The sequence below is a fragment of the Marmota marmota genome, unplaced genomic scaffold (genome assembly GCF_001458135.2).
Source record: "Marmota marmota marmota unplaced genomic scaffold, marMar, whole genome shotgun sequence".
NCBI lineage: Eukaryota > Metazoa > Chordata > Mammalia > Rodentia > Sciuridae > Marmota > Marmota marmota.
In genome coordinates this window covers 19,450,431-19,474,037 of record NW_026000174.1, presented here as the reverse complement: position 1 = coordinate 19,474,037, position 23,607 = coordinate 19,450,431, and the positions used below count along the sequence as shown (strand labels likewise).

The 23,607-nt window shown below is 38.5% G+C and overlaps 1 protein-coding gene across 1 annotated transcript in view; it reads right to left on the bottom strand.

Annotated features, from left to right (window-relative positions):
• Dnhd1 (dynein heavy chain domain 1) overlaps positions 1–23,607 on the bottom strand; it is a 96,533-nt gene that overhangs the window by 56,419 nt on the left and 16,507 nt on the right. The window contains exons 7-14 of the mRNA XM_048787911.1: positions 19,217–19,465; positions 18,975–19,115; positions 18,793–18,844; positions 14,823–15,091; positions 14,493–14,736; positions 1,008–1,165; positions 389–514; positions 22–298 (exon numbers count right to left, since the gene is read on the bottom strand). Of these exons, the coding sequence (XP_048643868.1) occupies positions 22–298; positions 389–514; positions 1,008–1,165; positions 14,493–14,736; positions 14,823–15,091; positions 18,793–18,844; positions 18,975–19,115; positions 19,217–19,465 (1,516 nt within the window). The remainder of the gene's footprint in view (positions 1–21; positions 299–388; positions 515–1,007; positions 1,166–14,492; positions 14,737–14,822; positions 15,092–18,792; positions 18,845–18,974; positions 19,116–19,216; positions 19,466–23,607) is intronic.

Sequence of the window (23,607 nt, the reverse complement as noted above, 5' to 3'; positions counted from 1 at the left end):
GGGCGGGGCGGTCCTCAGTACCAGTGAAGGTCACATAGGCATGGTGTAGTTCATTGAGGCGGATGACTGTGTCCTGGTACTGATGCTCCAAAGCAATAAGCTGGTTCTCAATGCTCCTTTGCTCTTGTTCAGGGTCCATGAAGGGACCAGACAGGGCTTTCTGCAGCAGACCTTCTAACTCTGCCAATGCTGCTGCCATCAGCTGCTGTAGCTTGGGCACAATGGCATGTTGCTTGCTGAGCAGGATCTCTGAGGCCTGGCTTCTCTCAAACTGAAATGCCTCCCACATATCCAGAAGCTGTGGAACAAGCAGAGGGAAGTGGCATAGACGTGGTTGTGGAGGATGGGGACCAGGTGGGATGGTTGACTCCCTGAAATGCCCTCTTACCGAGATGTCCAATTTCTCATTCTCAGCACTATAGAAGCTAAAATGGTTGCGGATGAGTTCCAGGAGTGACTGGATATATTCCATTCTCTCCTCCAGCTGGATGTACTGTTCATTGGCTTCATTCAACTGCAGGGATTACAGTATGAGACCAGTACCCCCACAACCCTGTGAAACTCTTTAGGCCCATCCTCAAACAGCATTCCTGCCTTCTGGAGTAGAGGCTTTAGGACAAGCTGCTGCCTTTCAACAAATGGAATCAGGGACAATATGGGATCAGATCCCCCTCTGACCCAGGACTCTCTGAGGCAGTTTCTTACCCACCAGATCATAACCCTAATGACAGGGCAACATTGTCCTATCTGACTAGCTGTCACAGAAAGCAGAACAATATCTCTGAAAGCAAGATCCTATCTTTTTCCTTACACTAGTATCTCCTCCAGACACCAGGAAACTATGTGCCATGTGAACAGGGCAAGAATTAGCAAAGACAGATCATTTATGTGAATACATAAGAACATCAAGCCCTTTAGGAAGTTCAGCAGAGACCTGAAGAGTTTCCTGAGCTTCTGGGAAGGATGGGCCTTGGATAAGCTGGGACAGACAGATGGGAAGAACCTACCTTCTGGCAGCACCGGGCAATGGCATGAATGTCTGAGTTGATGATTTGGAACACTTGCACGAAATCTGCAAGCTCTGTCATTAGTTTCTGACTTCGGATCCGGCTTTCATTCTGAACCTGTGCAAGAATATCCTTCCTCGTGCTGCCCAGCTTGGATTCTGGAGACAGGAGAGTCTGGTGTTAGGGGATGCATGAAAAAGAAACATATTGGGAGTGTCATGGGTCCCGAGTGGGAGTGGGCTGAAGGGGAGGCCAAACCATGAACTCATTTCCTCACTCACTGAATGCTTACTGCACTTCATGCTCAGTGTCTAGCCAGCTGCTATTCAGTGGCTAGACACTGAGCAAGGAGTGCAGTGTTCCACATTGGTAGACGAAAGTGAATGGGCAAGACAAAAAATTTGTTCATAATATAATAGCAGAGACAGATATATAAATGAATGATCACAAGTGGGTACTTAGAAGGAGATAAATCATCTGTGAGTGTCCAGGTTGTTTTACCAACCTGGCATAGTAAAAGAGAGGGGGCCTGAACGAACTTGGTAAGACCTCCTCAGAGAGGAGAACATTGGAGATGGATGTGTTGTGTAGTGTTGGTGCTCTGAGTAGATGAAACAGTATTTTCAAGGTCATGGAGATGACATGTTCATGAATAGCAGGGGCCCTATCAATACTCTTTTGGAGTCTGACTGCTCTAGAAGAGAAAGTATTAAAAAGAATGTGTAATCTGCCTTTTGCTTTTAAGGATTAAAGGAAAAAAGGACATGGGGTCAGAAAATAATCTTGGAAGCTGCCCTTAGTAATACAAACAACTTCACTGTCTCAGAAGGCAGGAATAATACCCCATATGATACTTCATCAAAATCTAAGGTATCACTAATTGTCAAAAAAAAAAAAAAACCAAAACCCAACACATTATTTTATATATAACTAAAAAAGAAAAAAGATGCAATCTAAACTCTGACATGCCATCAATCATAAGACACTTAAGTTCAGAGATGCTGAAATATGCACAGAACAGCAAAATAAAATATAGAAACACAGTATATCACCAAATTCAGTATAGGGTACTCATTATATACCAGACAACATTTCAAGTACTGCATTAACCCATTTTATCCTCACATATTCCCTTTGAGATAAATATTGTTACTGTCCTTATTTTTCAAATAAGCAAATTGAGACTCAGAGAGGTTAAGAAATTTGATCAACATTATACAGGGAGTAGATGAAGGCTGTACTCCTAGTTGTTCTGTGGCTCAAGATTCAAGCAAGAGGAGTATTGCTTCTCAGAGAAGTGGATGAAGGATGGATTTCACTAAAATTAAATATTGAACATTCAAAGTGTCTTAGGGGCTCAGAAGTTTGGGTACAACAAACAAAAAGGAAAGAATTAAAGTTGAGCCTTCTGTAGCACCAGCACAGTGCAGCAGCAATAGAGGCTCTATCTAATTCATCACGAAGGAAGGAGAACACAGAGAAACAGATTTGCTATGGGAAAACCTGGGATCAAAAAAAAAAGCAGCTGGAACTTAGCAGATCCAGAGGTTACACCATGCACTGGTGCTTGAAAATCACTGTTTCTCAACTGGTCAAGGAGAGCTGAGGCAGGAGCCATCTTGAGGCAGCCTTGCTGGTAGCTGCTGCTGCAGGAGCCAGCTGAGAGATTAGAGCAATCACTGCAATTACTGCCATGTAGTGGCCTAGCAAAACGTACGTGAAATAGGCACAAAAAATGACTGTATCCAGGGGGAGTCAAGTTGGAAAACCAAAGAGAAGCCCAACTCACTTCTCCTTTGAGTCTGGTAATTCATGTGACTAGTTGAAGTGAGTCAAAAATCTAAACAGGTGAGTGTGAATAGATTCAGGGATTAACTCCTGGAAGGTTGTGTTTGTGGGCAGCACTGGGAGTAGAGGATTAGTTCCCCTGCCCCATGAATGGAATTCTTGAGAGGCTATGAGATTCAGACTGCCATCAGAGATCAGCCACCGTCAAGCCCTCAGGGTGTGTTGAAACAGAAACCACCCAACAAAGCCCCTGAGGCCTGTTTAGACCTAAGCCACACCTGATGGAACTTCCCTCACAGAACTGTGCGGAAGCCTGGGAGTGCACAGACCTGGTCTATATGGACAAAACTCCACTGACAGTACTTCCTAATCCATCCCATCTCATACCAGTGAGAAGGGAAGCAAACAGCTTCAGTCTTAGGTCACTCCAACTGGCAGCTCAGAGAACAAAGCAAAAACAGGAAGGGGTTAACAACCCCTACTCCTGTTCTCTTTCTTTCAGTACACAGCTCAAGAAGAAATGGAAAGAAAGACAGCTGGGTACAGTCAGTGACCATCCATATTCAAACAGTTTGACTACCTCAGTGGAGACATTTCCTTCATTTTTCATTAAAAATCTTGGTTAGTGGCAATATATACAAACACCTTTTTTCCTCATTTTTAGCATTTTTTAATGTAGTCATTTTTCCTTGCCTTGTATTTTGAGGGTTAGGGTTTTTGGTTTGTACATTTTTGCTTTGTTTTATATGGTTTTCATTTGTTCGTTTCTCTTGGCTTTCTCTCTTATCTTTTGCTAATAGCCAGATTCTATTGTTCTCTTTTCCACGCTCCCTTTACTACTTCTAATTTTCCCCTCCTTCCTTATAAATATCACCTGCTACATCTCTTCTGCATTCTCTCTATTCACATTTTCAGATTGTACATTCTTTTCTACCTTCCTAGCACTTTTTATTTTTCCCTAATTAACTGTATTTTTACCATTTTTCGGAACTAATTGGCTTCTATAACTCCTGCTTCCACTATTAATACTGATACAATCATTATTGCTATGGATGACATAATTGACACCTGCTGTTTGCTTTAATGCTAGATCTAGTTCATGATTATTGTTTTCATTGTTGACAATTACTGACCCCACCATTCCTGGGTTTTGTGGTAATTAATGTTGTAGATGTCATAGTAGAGAGAGGGTATTTATTTTAATGCTGTATACTATTTGTATTAGTTTTTAATATCGTTTGTTTTGCCCTACTCTGTGAGGTGCTAGGAAACTATAGGGATACTACAGGTTTACAGATAGAAACTCTATTGCTAAACTAAATTAACCAAAAGACAGCACACCTGGCTTCATGCACAAATTAATCTCCAGCTACATTTTAATACAAAGAATAGAAGTGATAAAAACCCAAACTACATGCCTGTAATCCAAGCGGCTCAGGAGGCAGAGGCAGAAGAATAAGGAATTCAAAGCCAACCTCAGCAATTTAGCAAGGTGCTAAGCAACTCAGTGAGACCCTGTCTCTAATAAAACACAAAACAGGGCTGGGGATGTGGCTCAGTAGTTGAGTTCCCCTGAGTTCAATCCCTGGTACCCCCCCCCCAAAAAAAAAACCCAAACTAATGATTAGACTATGTAATTCCTACCCCATTCAAGTTGGTGTGACTATTAATATACTGGACAACCTACTGTCAAATGTAATTCATGGTTTTTAATTATTGGTACTGTGGTCAAATGCTGACCCCACTATTATTCCTATACATGCAGCAATTAGTGTTACAGATGTCAAAGTAGACACCAGATATTTATCTTAAAGGTGAACATCTGTTGCTGATATTAGTACCACTCCTGAGTCCCCCTCTAAGCGGGCCTGGAAAGAGATTGTGACACTTCAAGATCACAGAGTAGAGATCCTGCAGCTGAGAAATAACTACATCTCAAACAAGCAACAGTGAATCTCACCCTACACACAATTTAACCTGACCAGAGCATTGACATTCTCCAACTCAAAGAAAGGAGGAGACAAAAGCTTCAAACCAAAACAAGGACCAAAGGAAGAACAATTAGGAAACTCAGGTCTGACCCTTTGACATCTCCTCATATATCAAAAACAAAGACCTCCAAGACAAAAAGATAATTACAAACAAAAGGACAAATATAAAAAAGAGGAAAGGAAATCCATCTCAACTGATCACAAGTACAAGAACTCTGAAAACATAAGGAAATAGCAAACAAATCTCCCCCCAAAATTCACAATTCCCCAATGAAGGATCCCACTGATAGTGATGTGATAAAATCCCAGAGAAAGATTATTAAAACACTGATTATTAAAATGTTCAATAAGGGCTGGGGCTATAGCTCAGTGGCAGAGCGCTTGCCTTGCATTAGGTTCCACCCTCAGCACCACATCAAACTAAACAAATAAAATAAAGGAATGATGTACATCTACAACTACAAAAATTTTTTTTTAATTTCAATAAACTAAAGGAAGAACTAAGGAAAGAAAAAAGATAGCAAAATACAGGAGATGAAAGACCACTTCAATAAAGAAATAGAAATAGTAAAAAGAAAACAATTAGAACTCATAAAAATGATACAATAAACCAAATTAAAAATTTACTTAAAATTATCACTAACAAATTAGATCATGTAGAAAATAGAACTTCAGCCCTTGAGACAGAACTTCAGGCCCTAAAGACAGACACATGAATTTGAGTACACAAAATAATAAAGGGAAAAAAATAATAGAACATAATCAGAAGATAAAAGAAATCTGGGACAACATCAAGACACAAAACCTGAGAATCACTGGGATAGAATACAACATGGAAATACAAGCTAAAGGAATAAAGAAAATTTTCAAGGAGATAGTTATAGAAAATTTATCCCATATCATAAATGAGAGGTGCGCACGCAAGCACACACACACACACACACACACATCCAGGAAGCTTGCAAGACTCCAAATAGACCTATTCAAACAAGAAGTTCTAGAAGACATATCATAATCAAAATGCCTAACATGGAAAATTAGGAAAGAATATTAAAGACCACAAGAAGAAAAGGTCACATTTAGAGGCAAACCAATATGGCTCACTTCTAATACCTCAAATCAGATCCTAAAAATCAAGGATGGCCTGGAATGAGATATTCCAAGTTATAAAAGGAAACAAAGTTAATACATCAGCCAAGGTTAGTACACCAGCAAATTTGAGGGGGAAATAAAGCTTTCCATGATAAGACTCAAAGTATTCATGAGCACCAAGCTAACACTACAAAGAATACTCAGAGATAAAATGCACACAGAGGAACTCAAAAACAAATCCCAAAGATCCCAAATGTGGGAATGAAATTAATAATCTTTTAAAGGAGAATTAGGACAGTATTAAATACAGCAAAAAAAGAAAATGGCAGGAAAACACAAACACATATCCATACTAACACTGAATGTTAAGGGTCTTAACCCCCCAGTTAAAAGACATAAATTAGCAGAATGGATCAAAAAACAGGATCAAACTATATGTTGTTTGTGGGGAACCAGTCTGAATGATTCACATTCTCCTTCCCATAGAGGAGAGGCTTTGACTGTCACTACATCTCATAGTGAACTGGACATTGCCCTGGTCTTGGAAGTTTGAGGATGCATCTTCAGACATAGGCGTGTCGCCCCAAGGATTGAGCTACACTCACCTGTTCCTTTGTGATATTAACCCCTTTGCCCTGTTTGGGATAGAATGTTCCATGGAAACACTTTGGTGTCCCCTTCTCTCCCTCTGCCTTTGGGTGTGGCCTTCTTAGATGTCAGTCAACCTGTTGACAGCAGACATCATGAAGCTAGACTCAACCACCTGAAACCTGACCCCTTGCCTCATTTGAATGGCTTCTCCTCAATAAAAGAGTTCAGCATTCGCTTGCTCTCTATCTGGGGACCCTTAAGGTCAGAGGAGCCTTCACAGGACCCCAAAGAAAAAGGTATCTCTGTCTCTGTGTGGTTATTTCGAGCAGCCCAGTTCACCTGGAGTGACCCTGAATGTTTTAGTCATGAGGAACATGACAGTTGTTTACAGGAGACTCATAAGGAAAGACACCACAGGCTGAAGGTAAAAGGTTGGGAAAAAAATATTCTGTGCATACAGATTCCCAGAATAATAAGGGGGGAGCTATTTTCTCATCTGATAAAGCAGATATCAAGCATGCATCCAATTACCCCCACCCAAAAAAAGAAACCCTCCATGTCATTAAATCTAACGTAGAACTCAACACAATAATACTATATTATTATCACTAATAGGTTATCAAAACATAACATCAATAAAGATATCTCCAACCTAAATAATACCATAAAGCAAATGAACCTAACAGACATCTACAGAATATCTCACTTTTACCATCTTCTCGGCAGCTCATGGAACTTTCTCCAAAATGGACCATTTCTGGGCCATAAAAAAAAATCTTAGCAAAAAAAAAATTAATATAATCCCATGCATCCTATCAGATCATAATGGTATGAAGCTAGAAATCATCAGGAATAAAGATAATAGAAACAACATAAACACATGGATACCAAAAAATAATTAAAGAATAATGATCAAAGAAGAAATGAATAGAAATCAAGAAATTCTTAGAAATGAAAGTGAACAGAGATAACAACATATAAAAAAATCTCTGGGACAATATGAAAGCAGTTCTAAGAGGAAAATTTATACAACCAAGAGCCTACATTAAAAAAAAATAGAGAGATCCCAAATACATAAGCTTATGCTTCACCTCTAGGCCTTAGAAAAAGAACAAACTGTTTACAAAACCAGTAAAATAAGAAAATAATTATGATCAGAGCAGAAATTAACAAAATTGAGAATAAAAAAAAAACAATGCATCAGATCAATGCAGTGAAGAGTTGTTGCTCCAAAAAAGATAAATTAAATTATTAAACCATTAGCCAGACTAACCCAAAAGAGGGCAAAAGAAGACCCAAATCAATAAAATTAAACAAAGGAGATATTACTATAGACTCTACTGAAATTCCAAGGGTAATTAGAACCTATTTGAAAATTTATACTCCAGTGAACTGGAAAATCTAGACAACATTGACAAATTTATAGACACATATGACCTGCCTAAATGGAACCAGGAAAATAAAACCTAAACAGACCACTATCAAGTAATGAAATTGAAACAGAAATTTAAAACCTTCCGAAAAAGAAAAGCCCAGGACCAGATGGATTCTCAACTGAGTTCTACCAGACCTTTACAGAAGAACTAACACCAGTCTTTCTCAAATTATTGCATGAAATTGAAAGGGAACGGCCAAATACATTGTATGAAACCAGTATAACCCTGATACCAAAACCACACAAAAGTGCATCAAGGAAAGAAAACTACAGACCAGTATTCCTGATGAACATAGATACAAATACCTTTAATAAGATATTAGCAAACTGATTAAAAAACACATACAGAAGACAACACATCATAATCAAATAGGTTTAATTCTAGAGATGTAAGTTTGGTTCAACATATGTAAATCAATAAATGTAACTCATCACTTAAACAGAATTAGGACAAGAATCACATGAGCATCTCAATAGATGGGGGAAAGGCCTTTGATTAAATCCAGTACCCACTCATATTAAAAAGTACACATTCATATGCTGGAGAAGGAACCTTCCTCAACATTGTACAGGCCATTTATGAAAAACCCAAAGCTATTATCATACTGAATAGAAAAACACTAAAAACCTTTTCTTTTAAATGAGGACCAAGACAAGGATGTCCACTCTCACCACTTATATTCAATGTAGTCCTCAAAACATAAGACAAAACCAGGAGGCAAGAAAAGAAAATCAAAGGGATACAAATAGGAAAAGAAGTCCAACTATCTTTCTTTGCCAATGACATGATCCTGTATCTAGAAGATCCAAAAAAAACTCCAACAGTAGACTTCCAGAGATTAGAAGTTCAGCAAAATACAAGCAAAATACAAGATCAACACCCATAAAAATCAATAGCTTTCCTACATTCCAATATTGATTCAGCTGAGGAAGAACTCAGGAAAACCACCCTATTCACAGTAACCTAAAAAACATAATAATGAAATAGTTGGGAATTAATCTAACTAAGGAGGTAAAAAAAACTCTACAGTGATAATTGTAGTACGTTGAAGGAAGAAATTGAAGAAGACTGTACAAGAGGGAAAGATCTTCCACATTCTTGGATAGACAGAATTAATATTGTCAAAATGGCCATAGTATCCAAAGAAATATATAGATTCAGTGCAATCCCCATGAAAATACCAATGAATTCTTCACAGAATGAGAAAAAACAATTCTTACATTCATTTGGAAGAATAAGAGACCCAGAATAACCAAAGCAATACTGAGAAAGAATAGCAAAGCAGGAGGCATCACATTACCTGATCTGAAATTATACTACAGAGCTATAGCAACGAAACCAGCATGATATTGGCATCAAAATAGACGTGAAGACCAATGGAACAGAATAGAAGACACACAGACAAATCCACATACCTACAGCCATCTGATACTTGACAAAGGTTCCAAAAATGTTTTTGGAGAACAGACAATCTCTTAAACAAAAGATGTGGGAATACTGGATAGCTATTAGTAGAAAAATGAAAGTAGACCCCTATCTCTCACCCTGCAGAAAATCCAAATAGATATCGATAAAAGACTTAGGAATTAGACCAGAAACCTTGCAACTGCTAGAAGAAAACATAGTGTCAACCACTCCATCATATAAGTGCTGGCACCAACTTTCTTAACAAGACCCCCAAGTGCAAGAAATAAAACCAAGAATCAATAAGTTGGATACCATCAAACTGAAAAGCTTCTGCACAGCAACAGAATGATTAAGAGCATGAGGATAGAGACTACAGACTGGGAGAAAATATTAGCTACCTACTCCTTCAATAAGGGATTAATATCCATAATATATAAAGAACTTTAAAAACTGAATACCAAAAGCAAAGAATGCCATCAATAAATGGGCTAAGGAACTAAACAGACACTTCTCAGAAGAAGAAATACAATCAATCAGCAAACATGAAAACATGTTCATCATTTCTAGCAATTAGAGAAATGCAAATCAAAACTACTCTAAGATTTCCTCTCACTCTAGTCAGAATGGCAGTTATCAAGAATACAAGCAATAATGAATGTTGGCAAGGATGTGGGGGAAAAGGTACACTCATACATTGATTGCTGGTGGGACTAAAATTTGGTGAAACCACTCTGGAAAATAGTATGGGAGATTCCTCAGAAAACTTGGAATGGTACCGCCATTTGATCCAGTTATCCTACTCCTTTGTTTATATACAAAGTACTTAAAATCAGCATACTACAGTGATGTAGCCACATCAATGTTGATAGGAGTTCAACTCACAATAGCTAAACTATGGATGCCCTTCAAGGTATGAATGGATAAAAAATGTAGTATATATGAAATGGAATATTACTCAGCCTTAAAGAAGAATGAAATTCTGTCATTTGCTGGTAAATGGATGGACCTAGAGAATATTATGCTAAGTGAAATAAGCCAATCTCCCCAAAATCAAAGGCCAAATGTTTTCTCTGATAAGCAGATACTGATCCAGTTTTGGAGGTGAGTAGCGATGAATGAAGGAATTTTGGATTGTGCAGAGGGGAGCGAGGGGAGGGGAGGGGTTGTGGGGATGGGAAGGATGGGAGAATGAGACAGATATTATTACCCCATATACATGTATGATTACACTACTGGAGTGACTCTGAACAGCCAGAGGAATGAGAAGTTGTGCTCCATTTGTGTACAAATGCCAAAATGCATTCTATTGTCATGTATAACTAATTAGAACAGATTTTTAAAAACTGTTTTTAAATTAAAATATAAAAATAAAAATTTAAACAACAAAAGAATACAAATAACAATAATGCTGGTGAGGATGTACAGGAAAAGGTGCATCAGTACTTTGTTGGTGGGCCTACAGTTTGGTACAGGAGGGAAGGATAGGTATCATGAAGATATAGGGATGATCAGTAGTGTAGAAAAAGAAGATTGAGAGGCAGAGTGGAGGGATGGGAAGGGGAGGCAATACTTCTTTAAAAAATAATGTCGTGTGCATATATAAATATACCACAGGGAATTTCACCTTTATGTATAAATAAAAAGAACCAATTTAATATAAATAAATAGATGAGCAAAAGGGAAATCTGTAGAGTAGAAGAAGGAGAACAGGGGAGGGAAAAGGGGGGATTATGAACTGAAATTGTATTCTATGCATGGGTGAGTTTGTCAGAATGAACACAACTAATATTATAACTATAAAGCTCTAATTAAAAAAATAAAGCTGGGTGTGGTGGTGCACGCCTGTAATCCCAGTTGCTTGGGAGGCCGAGGCAGGAGGATCATGAGTTCAAAGTTAGCCTCAGCAATGGTGAGGCACTAAGCAACTCAGTGAGACCCTGTCTCTAAATAAAATACAAAATAGGGCTGGGGATGTGGCTCAGTTGGTCCAGTGCCCCCAATACCTCCCAAAATAAATTAATTGATTAATTAAATTTTAAAAATAAAAACATACAGTTTTAAAGCAAGAATTCAAACTCAGGCATCCTGGCTTTATTATTGCTCAAATTATAAACATATATTAAATAGTTAAATATAATGTACATATACATTATATATGTGTGTACATATATAATACACACACATAAACATTTAAAACATTTTATGTAAAGTAAATTCTATCTCCTAGTAGCATCTCTGCAACCAGAAAGTGTAAAAGTGAATATAGAAAGCAGATAATTGAGACATTATGGGTACGGCACTTTCAGAGCCTTGGAGAAAGTAGTAGTTAAGAGGACAGATAATCAATAGCTGAGACTGACAAAACCTATCAAGAGGGAACTTATTGAAGGACACTCTATATTTAACAGAACACAGGATTTAAACTCATTCATGCTTTTTCAAAGTATCCCCCTCGTTCGTGACAGCCGGGCCATGACAATGGTTCTAATTTTGGACCAATAGTATCAGGCAGGTAAAGGCAAATAGGAGTGCAACCCAAATAGGGAGTACAACAGTGACACCTTATGGGATAAAAGAGCAATGGTTTGATAAAATAGGTTTTCTTGGCATTGGGAGCTAGAGATGGACAGGAAAACAGATTTGAGAATATTTGGGAGGCAGAAGAATGGAAAGGATTTTGTGAGGCCTTGGATGTAGTAGATTTAAGGAGGGGGAGTAATAAAGGATCACCCTAAGTTTCCTGCAAGACCAATTCACTGGAGTGTAAGTATGTTCTTCACTGTGCAAGGAGGTCCAAGAAGAAGAATAGAGTTAGAGGGTAAGAAGATAAAATATGATCAGCAAGAAGGATGAAAGTAGACAGAAAAGAAGAAGATGAATTTTAAGATGCACTAAATTCCTACTGCATGCCATATTGAATGCCAGAAGCACTACAAATAAATCTCCTTCCTGTAACCTTGAATGCATGCCCAGGTTACAAACAAAGAAACAGGAGCTCATAGATCTTAAGTCACAAAGCAAGTGAAAAACTGAGCCAGGATTCTAAATTCAGTGCTTGTCTCTCCCACCTACTCCTTTCAAAGGGCCAGTTGATTCTGAACTAAGGATAAAGAAACTAACAAACTAGAAAGAAAGCATAGACTTCTGTATCAAGGTGAAGCAAATCCCACCTAAAATAGGGCCAGAAAGAAAGCAGACCAATTACAGGCCCTCCCTTTTCCTGCCTTGCCAACTTGAACCCCCTGCACAAGAGCAACAAGTTTTAGTGGCCCATAAGATACCTAATGAGGCCTGTGCATCAATTTGCCAAGGAGCACAGGCACAGAGGGCTAGGCAGGCACACTCTTTCCCAGCCCTAATTCCAAGGCCTCTTCACCTTCATAAAAAAGCAGATTTGGGGGATCATGGGTCCAGTAGTACTAGTCTCTGTAGGAAGTAGATACTATTGATTACTCACTATCCTTGGAGGGTAAGTGAGGGAACAGAACATCCTCCCTATTTCCTAGGGAAAAAAAATAGCTGGCTTACATCATGAGCCTCTCCAAGACCATCTCCTAGCTGAGGTACTTATCTAGTACACAATAGCATAAGACATCCTTCCCCTGGGAGAAAAGAAAAAACAGGGGGAAATATCAGGTGGAAAACCAAATTTCTCAGAGACTGAGGGATATCAACAAGTGGGCTTTGACCTAATAGGGATAGAGGCAGCAAGAGGAGGGAAACCGAGACAAGCTGAGGAGGAAACAGAGAGCAGAGTAGTGTTGAGTCCCACTTTCTATATAGAAGTTTGGGATGAGACCACCACCTTTTGGGTTGCCCTCGTGCTAACATGAAATAGCCATCACAGAGTAGAAACCATGATGTGATATGTTGTGGCAGAAGAAGCCACCTCTAAAGCTTATAAGTCCCCGATAGTCTTAAATGGCAGGAGATTCAGAAAGTAGCAGAGAAGTGACAGCCAGTGACCTGGACGAGGTTTCTGCATGGAGAGTTGAGAGGCCCTCAAGTAAATACTATGGGGGTGGCTAGCTCAAGACAGAGACTGGATGAAGGATTTACTAAAACCCCAAAGATCTGTCATTCCAGAAGGAGCCAAGGAGGGGCCAAGATAGGAAGGGTAATCACTATGTGACCCCATTAGGCCAAGAAGACACATCTCAGCTACATCAACCAGGACACAGCATCACTAGAAACATCAATGTCAGGACCAGGCAAGGATGTAGCAGGTTTGGGGGATCATTCCAGCTTCCAAGGACCCCAGGATTTACAAAGTTCTGTACAAAGAAAAGCATGCAGCCCAGCAGCCCTCCTCAGTGCCAGATGGCATCTGGGGAAGGAAAATTGAACAGAGGACACTTAAGAACAACATCAACAACAACAAAGAAACCCCAAACCCAGAACTGTGGTATGAATTTTGAATTCACCGAATACCCAAAACAGACTGAATTAGATCAGTGGCTGCTTTAAATGAAAAAAACTTTCTTTAATTGGGAAGGTAATGATCTTCTATCACTACCCACAGAAGTTAGGACTGAAGAGTGAGATAAGATCAGTTAAAGAAAGTAAGTGTTTACACATACAAAATTTTTTGGTACCAGGGATAGAATGCAGAGGTGCTAACTGAGTCACATCCCCAGCCATTTTTTTTTTTAAATTTTGAGACAGGGTCTCACTATTTTGCATAGAGCCTCACTAAATTGCTGAGGCTGGCCTTAAACTTGTCATCCTTTTGCCTCAGCCTCCCGGGCCACTAGATTACAGATATGCACCACTGCTCCCAGCTTACACATATATATTGTGGCATAAATTCCCACTCTGTTACATGCAGAGAAGGGGTACCCTAAATTCCTGAGTACCTCTGTGAAGAAACTGAACTCAGTAGCCCAAAGAGCAGTTAAACTTTCTATTAAGTCACATTTGGGTTAAATTACTTATATGTCATAATAATAAAAAATGTGGGGCAACAGCAATGTGATTCCTAGAGAGCATAGGGAATGAGCTGAGCCACTAGTGATCATAAATTTGATGCCAAAGGAAACAGGCTAAGTCCTGGAGCTCTGGGAGGCTTCAAAAGTCCAATTAGGGCCCTGTGCCAAAGGTCCCTGGAGAACATTCTAAGGACAAAGCAAGCTATGTGGACAGACATAAGGAGGAAAGGAGGGAAAATAAGCAGTACTCACCCAGCTCTGCCTTCATATTGTGGCAGCTAAGCAGCAGCAACTTTCCTCTTGTCAGCAACTCAATAGGCATATTGGAGACACGGGTCTGCCAATCATTCAGGGAGCTCACCAGCTGTATGTAGTTCTTGATGGGACAGCCTCTCATGTCTTCCAGCTTCTGGGGCCCCCAGGATTTCAGGAATTTATAAATATCTGTTATCCAGTGATGTTCCCTGCAGAAATCCTGCACCTCCCACTGCATGTCCTAAGTGTAGACAAGGTGATTAGGGCAGAAGGGGTGGCTATGAGGAAACTGGTGGGCAGTATTCCATTCCTTAAACCTGTTCTCACCTCCATCAGTGCATGTTGTATATTTAATGCCTGGTGGATTCGAAGGTTGTTGTCTAAGTCTTCCTGTAGCTGATTATAATTGGGGGGCAAGTACTGGCCCCATAGCCTGTGCCCATGGACCTCCAGGAGATCAGCAATTGGCTGAGACTTCCAAGGTTTTACCAATCCTATTCTAGGGCCACAGAATATACGAACAGCATTGCTGGGTTGACCCAGGAACTTGGGCTTCAGGAATTCTATGTTTGAGTCTTCCTCTTCGACTTCATCATCTTCTAGTAAAGCACATGCATATCTAGTGGAGTACATCTGGAGTGCCTTCCAGAGCCCCTACACATATCTTCCCACCCTGAGTATGTGCACTTATATCACACCACATTCCCCATCCCCTGCCCATGAGTTTATAAATACATATACATCACAAACACAGTAAATCAGACCCCAGGAAGGAATTTGTTAGAATTCAGGTGCAGAGAGTAGAATTTACTCTAACTAGTGTCACAGGAAGGGAATTATTCCAACAAGTTATATGGGTTGCTAAGCATTCAGTGCTATGTGCAAATTGGGATGTTGATGCCACACCAACCAGCTATAAAACACTGTATCTGCTATGTACAATCTGCAGAATGGATGGCATATATGCCTTTCTCCCCAACTTAATTCCTGGTTGAAGTCTCATGTAGATCTAATTAATGTATTCAAAATCACATATGACACCTAGGTGCAAGGGGGTCTGGGAAGTGTAGTTTATAGCATTCCAGCTTCCACAGAAAGAGTGGGGAGTGGGAAAGAATATTGAGCATGCCAGTCCTCAAGTGTCTGTCCTAACGAATATCCTTGACCCTAGCCTCCCCCTTAACACTTTAGGAACTGGTTAATTGCCAAGATCAGGATTCCTGTAAAAACTTTTTTTTTTCAAAACCAAAAAAAAGGCAAAAAAGCATCAAAATGTTCAGAAATTAGATCTGTTGCACCCATATCTAAACTACATAGTGCTTCTGAGGCTCAGACCTCAGATCTCTTCTCCATCTTACACACTCCCTAGGTCTCACCCAGCCTCATAGCTTTTAAGTACCATCTAGTTGTATCCAGATTTATCCCTAGTCCAGGTCTCTCCCTGAATTCTAATCCCACTTAAATGACTGCCTACTCCACATCTCTATAGATAATCTAACATACATTCAAACTTAACAGGGACAAAAATGAGCTCTGATTTCTTTTCCCCACTTCATTGAAAATTCTTTCTTCAATAGTCTTCTAAATTCAGTAAAGAGAACTCCATTCTTCTACATTCTCTAGTCAAAATCTTTAGTCATCTTTCACTCTTCTACCCAAAGCTAACTAATTCTCACCATATCTACCATCACCTGCCCTATCAGGGAAGTCCCAATCACCACTTCTCTCACTGCATTATTGCAATACCCTTCTAACTTTTCTCCCTGGTTTGGCCATTGTCTCTAACACCTTACAGTTTATATTCCACATAAAAACAAGAATAATAACACCAGAAGGGATTCTGAGATGATAACAGTAACAATATAGTTTCAAAATCCCCACATTAATATAATAGAGCAATTAAATAGCAAAACCAAAAGTGGTTAACATTTTTAACAAATGGGGACAAGGGATCCTTACAAATTCCAAAACGTAAGTGAGTAGGGACAGACCACTCACAGCCTCAAGACCCACATGTATCAGGATTTGTGAGTAAGGAGATAGAGGGGAATAACAAGACAACAGACAAAACAGGAAAAACCCCAAAATATTTTGCAGTACTGGGGATAGAACCCACGGGTGCTTTACCCCTGAGCTACATCCCCAGTCCTTTTTGGGGGACATAGTCTCACTAAATTGCCCAGGCTGACCGCCAATTTATAATCCTCCTGCTTCAGCCTTTCTATTCATTGGGATTACAGGTATGTGCCACCACACCAGGCTTTTTATTTGTGGTGGTGTCTTTGTTTTGGTACTGGGCTTGGAACTTAGGGGCACTTTACCACTGAGTTACATTTTCAGTTCTTTTTATTTTTAATTTTGGAAGACAGGGTCTCACTAAATTGCTGAGGCTGGCCTCTAACTTTCAGTCCTCCTCCTTCAGCCTTCCAAGTCATTGGGATCATAGGCATATGTCACCACAAGTGCTCATTTTAGCCCTTTTTAATTTATTTTGAGACATGGCCTTGCTAGGTTGTAGAAGCTGTCCTCATACTTGTGATTCACCTGTCTCGGCCTCCTAAGTAACAGAGAACATGCCTGGGATTACATTTCATATTTTCATAAGTAGGAATTTTGGAGTATTTTGTAATTTGGTTGCTGAGCTATATAAATCTTGTCTTATTTAAGTATAGATTTCTCAGTTGGAGGTATGTTTCTTAAAAACTATTAGTAATGTTTTATCTGCTACATATTTATTTTATTGAAAATTGCTCCATTTTTCTTAAGAATCTAGAGACAATCTTAAATCAGAACTTTGGTTCTATTTCTCCATTATATTAATCTGATTTTGCAGATCTTTTTCCCCTGAAGTTTTTTAATATGTATATTTTTAGTTGTAGATGGACACAATACTTTTTATTTATTTTATTTTTAAAGAATATTTTTTAGTTGTAGTTGGACACAATATCTTTATGTATGTATGTGGTGCTGAGGACTGAACCCAGGATTCACACGTGCTAGGCTCTACCACTGAGCCACAACCCCAGCCCTCCCCTAAAGTTTTATACAAAAGTTTCAAGAATGACACTATGAACTCTCTTATCCATCCACTTGGATTTAATAACATTTGTCACATTGTTCTGATTTTCCTTCTATGTTTTAGTCTCCCCTAAACTATTTGAAAGTAAAATACAAATATCATGACATTTTACTCCTAAATACATCAGTCTATGCTGCTCTTTAAAAAATGGAATGGATGACCTTAGGCATTGAAGGTGGTATTTGAAATTTCAGAATTTAGAATAAAAATTTAAGTTTTTAAAAACAATTCCAAGGAAGTTAAAGCAGCATATAATGAGAAAATACAGTGAAGAGTCTGATTTATTTAAGTCTTTAATACTAATAATAGTAGAAGATCTGTAGCATGAATTACTAAATACTCAGCACTATTCTAGACACATTACCTCTTCTAACCTTCAAAACCATCCTTTTTCTTAGGTAGTTTTGTTATTTCCACCATGCAGACCAGTAAATTAATGTGTTTCATTCCAAAGTCTTTCCCCTTTCCAATGCACTATGTAAAACACATATCAATAGTCTCTATAAATTAACCTAAACTCATTTTTGGAAAAAGGGTTCCCCAAACACTGTGATTTGTAAAAAGAAAAAAAAGGCTCTTTTTATTGAACTTTTTTTCATTGTCATCTTTTCCTTAAATTAACTTCCTCTTTAAATCATTGTAATGAAGACATTATCAGTTAAATGGGAAAATTAAAAAGCATCTATATGTCAGATATGATTTTGAATACATTTCATGGTTTTATTTGTGACAGTATTAGTACTCTAAATAAAGGAAATGTAAAGATGTATTCCTTCCCTGAGGGTTAACAAATTTGAGAATATCTCAATAATACTAATGAATTATTCCATAGGAAATGAAAAGAACTGTATAAATTAAATATTGAATGAGTAGAACTCTTCAAACAAGTCCAAATTAACCTAGCAATCTAATTCAACAGGCTATAAAATATACTATGATGTTAGAAAAAAAAAACTTAAGAAGATGAACCAGGGGAAGGACAGTGTACTCACACTCTTTATATTCTCCCTCACTGCACATGAATTAGCAAGCAAGAACACCCCCCAACTCTCCCAACTCCCAACACACATGTGCAATTCCTAGGTTAGAGCTGGTCCATTCATACCCAAGGCCTGCCTCTATAGCTTGGGCCTCCTGATCATTTCCCATACCATTCATGCTCTTTATGTTCCCTTCCCCTCTTCCCAGCCTTCCTACTCCCTAAATCTCCTTGAATACCTTCAGAATACAGGAGATCCCTGGAGGTCTTCAGGTCTGCAGACTGCATTACCTTCATGTTAGGATATGGAGAAGAGGAAGAAATCGGGGGAAAGAACGGATTCAAACCAGTCTGAGAGCTTCTAATAACAGACGTAGGAATCAGGGATTTTTATAGCCATTCCCCTGCCCAATTCAGATACCTGCAGAGCAGAGTTCTTGATAGACTGTAGGCCGCCAGTTACAATCTGGATCATATTTTCAATACAGGGCACTTGTGATAGCTGGCCACAATCATCACTGAAGACCAACTGTGATACGAGAAAGGGTTTTTGCCTTGGAGCCTGTAAAAGAAGGGTCAAGAAAGATTGTGTTGCTATATGTCATTATATATCTCTCACCACCTGGCCCTTGAATGCCTTCCCATCTCCACCCACCACCTCACTTGTAGGATGTTGGCGACAAAAGAGGTTATTTCATCTTCTAAGATTGAAACAAGGCTCTGACAAATCATGTAGTTGATCAGGCGGGCCAACTTTCCTAGTTGCAGTAACCATGTCTCTGCTTGCTTCAGCTTCTGCTTTAGCTTCTGGCACTGTACCCTCTGAGTGCATATGGAGCCTTGACCTGTCTTGTTGCAGTTTTGCACATATTCCTGCAGCTTCTGTTGCATGTAGTATGTATCCTCATGAACCTGTCAGCATAAAGAGTGGAAACTAACTGGAGATAGAAGTATGGAGAGTAAATAGCCACCCACTGGTCTCTGCAAACAATCAGGTCTAGAACCCAGAACCTAGATATGCACACAGAGTGCTCCTTTTAAGTTGAGATTAGCCCCAGAATTTGTTTTGACTTGTTTTCTGGTTTTGGCAGTACTGGGGACTAAATTTAAGGCCTTGAAAATCAAGACAAATGTACCACTGAGCTACATTTTGAGCCCCAGCCCCAGAATTATTATTATTTTTTTGTGGTGTTACGGATTAAATCCAGGGCCTTGTGCATGCAAGGGAAACACTCTGTCAACTGAGCTATATCCCCAGCCCTAGCCCAGAAATTTTTATGTGACCTGAGAAGACACAAAATGCAGGACATCTTTTAAGAGGAGGCCTAATGTGCTAATGCAATAGGCCAGCCCTATCACATATATTTTGAATATATTCAAAGCCCTCAGGATGGAACTTTAGAAAATTTGTGTCTATAGAACTTCACTAATCATCAAGAATGCAAGCACCAATAAATGTTGGTGAGGATGTGGGGGAAAAGGTATACTCATACATTGTTGGTGGGACTGCAAATTGGTGCAACCACTCTGCAAAGTAGTATGGAGATTCCTCAGAAAACTTGGAATGGAACCACCATTTGACCCAGTCATCCACTCCTAGGTTTATACTAAAGGACTTAAAATTAGCATACTACAGTGACATAGCCACATTAATATTTATTGCAGCTAAATTCACATTGCTAAATTATGGAACCAACCTAGGTGCCCTTCGACTGATGAATGGATAAAGAAACTGTGGTATATACACTTTAAAGAAGAATGAAATTATGGCATTTTCCAGTAAATGGATGGAACTGGAGAATATTATGCTAAGCAAATCAAGCCAATCCAAAAAAAATCAAAGGCTAAATGTTTTCTCCAATATGGGTATGATAATTCATAATAAGGGGAGCAGGTAGAATAGAGGTATGTTGGAATAGAGGAGAGTGAAGAGAGGGGAGGGGGCAAGGGAGTAGGAATGATAGTAGAATGAATCAGACATTATTACCCTATGTGCATATATGATTACATGGCCTGTGTAACTCTGCACCATGTACAACCAGATGAATGAGAAGTTATACTCCATTTATATATGATGTGTCAAAATGCATTCTACTGTTATGTATAACTAATTATATCAATTTTTTTAAAAAAAGAAGCAAACAAACAAAAAACACCAAGAACTTCACAATACATAGAACAGACAAAAAAAAATAGGTGAGTAAAGCTCAGCAATAATTCCGGAACATGGACTTAACCATTAGGTCTGGGTAATGTGGCCTGCTAAGTAGCATAATATTGTTTTATGTTCTAGTAAAAGCTATTTCTGGACACTAACAGACTTTCTATTGAAGGAGGGGAAATGTGGGACAAAGCTTGGGAGTCTCTTTGGAATTCTTCACAGATCTAGGAGGGTTCTCAGCCTATGCAGAGAATTGATGATTGTCAAGTTCTATTGAGGAACATAAGGGAGAAATAATAAAGCTATACTGGTCCAGATAGACCCTTTGCCCTTGATGTTGTCCTGTTCCTTGCGATGCTGCACAGAGCTCATGATTAGAACTGATTGGTCCAATCTGTGGATTGTGTTTACACTATTCATGTGCTCAAGTCTCAGTCTTCAGAACTGTAGTTAAGTCCTAAGCAAGGCACATGATACACAAACATGTCCTCAGGCTTGGTAAAGTGTGCCCTTCCCACCACATAGCCCTTAGTCCAGAACACCATCGTTATCTAGAAACTTGTATGGCTCATCCACTACACTGTGAGCTCCTTAAGGAAGGACCCTCTATTAAGCCTCATTTCATTTTTTAATTGCTTAATATGGTGCCCAGTATCAAATAGGTCCACCGTAAATTTTTGTATAAAGAATATAACATCTCACATGGAAAGGGTCTACTGAGCATCAATTAGGATAAAATCACATAAACAACAACAATAATAATTATTACTATAACGGAACATAGTTGATAGACACCAGCACTAGGCATACTAACTTCTAAATTATGAGAAAAAAATTTTTAACCCTGAAATCCTATACCTTGCCATAGTATCATTGAAGTTGAAGAATGAATAAATACATACTTAGATATACAAAGACTCAGAAAATTTACCATCCAAAGATTCTTCCTGAAAAAAATGACTAATAATTGGGCTGGGGTTGTGGCTCATTGGTAGAGCACTTGCCTAGCATGTGTGGGGTCCTGGGTTCAATCCTCAGCACCACATATAAATAAATAAGGTAAAGGTATTGTGTCCATCTACAACTAGGGAAAAAATTTCTTTGAAAAAAGGAATAAGATACTTCAGACAAAAGAAAATGAATCCAAAAGAGTAACATTGTCTTCAAGAAGCTTTAATGGGCAAAGAAATTGGTGAAACATACTGTTAATTTTATATGAATATGTTACAAAACAATACTCTTCTTAACAATGCAAAACTGAAATTCTAGATGGCAATGTAAGAATAATAGGAAGCCAGACAAAAAGAGGAATAAGAAGAATGAGGAGAGAATGAGAGAAGAGAAAGAAAATTAGGAGAGTACTAAGGTTCTTATTATGCTTGGGGAAAGTTATGAATACAAATTCACACTTGTCATTCATTCAGCTAATACTCACTGAGCACCTGTTTTTGGCATATCCTGCAATAAGCACTGGAGATATTTCAGTGAATTAAATAGATAAAAATCCCTGTCCTCTGTGGGCATAATGAATAATGACCAAAACATAATGAATAGTTTACACTGTATGTGGAAAGGTGGCAAGTGCCACAAAAAAAAGGAAGGGAAAGAAGGGTTGGGAGTCCTGGTGCTAATTTTAAATAGGGTGATCAGAAAGGGTCTCCCTGAGAAGGTACTATTAGAAAAATACTTGAAAGAGATTGTTATAAAAATTTGAGTGGAACAGCTATACATATGCATTCAAGTGCAGAAAACAGAAAACTAGAAAAAATGTGGCTTAAGCAAGTAGAAAGTTTATTTATTTAATGCAATAAGAAATCCAGGGCTGAGAGTATATCTCAGTGGTAGAGCATTTACCTAGCGTGTGCAAAGGCCCAGGGTTTGGTCCCCAGAATGGCCCAAAGAAAATAAAAGAAATCCATAGATTTGGCCCAATATCAGTCAAATCATTTTGTTTTCTCCATTTCTCCTTCCTTAGTATGACTTTCACCCTAATCACAGTGATATGGCTTTTCTATCACCAGAAATTTCATCCAAGGGTTAGCTAATAAGATAGGAAAGGTCCAAAAATACATTTCAGGTGGATCTACCTCTAAAATTTTTTCCAGTTACTTTCACTTAGATTTCATTGCCTGTAACTGAGTCACATATCCACCATTCCTCAACAAGTAGAGTCTATGAAAAGAAACAAAATCACCAGTCAAAAACTAAGAAAGATGAGAAGACACTGAATAGTGCCTGAGCAATAACAAGAATAAAGTATATAATATCCAAATTACTACAAGACAGTGGGTAGCAACAAAAATGTAAACAATCCAAGAACAGAAACATAGGAAGACTCAACTAGAAATAATAGGAAACAGAAAACACCAAGATGGAGTCTAAATCTATCAGTAATCATAGTAAATGAGATAAACCTGTTACAAGATTTAGACTCTCAGACTAAATTTTTTCCCATCTATTTATGAGAGATACACAAAAAGTAAAGTAATAAAGTGTGCTTCAAAATAAAAGGGATTTAAGGAACTAGGGAGAGGGAGGAGGACAGGGAAAGAAAAAAAAACTGGGGAATGATATTGCTAAATGTATTGTTAAATTGTGTGCATGTACAAATGTGTAACAAATAATCCCACCATTAAGTACTAACTATAATGTGCCAATAAAAATATGGAAAAAATAAAAACAAACATAAAATATCCTCAGGAGACTGAGGCAGGAAGATGGCAAGATCAAGGCCAACCTGGGCAACTTACCAGTACTCCATGTCAAAATAAAAAGGGCTGAGAATGTAGCTCAGTGGAAGAGCATCCCTGAGTTTTTAACCCGGGACCACACACACACACACAAAAAAAAAAAAAAAAAAAAAAAAAAAAAAAAAAAAAAAAAAAAAAAAAAA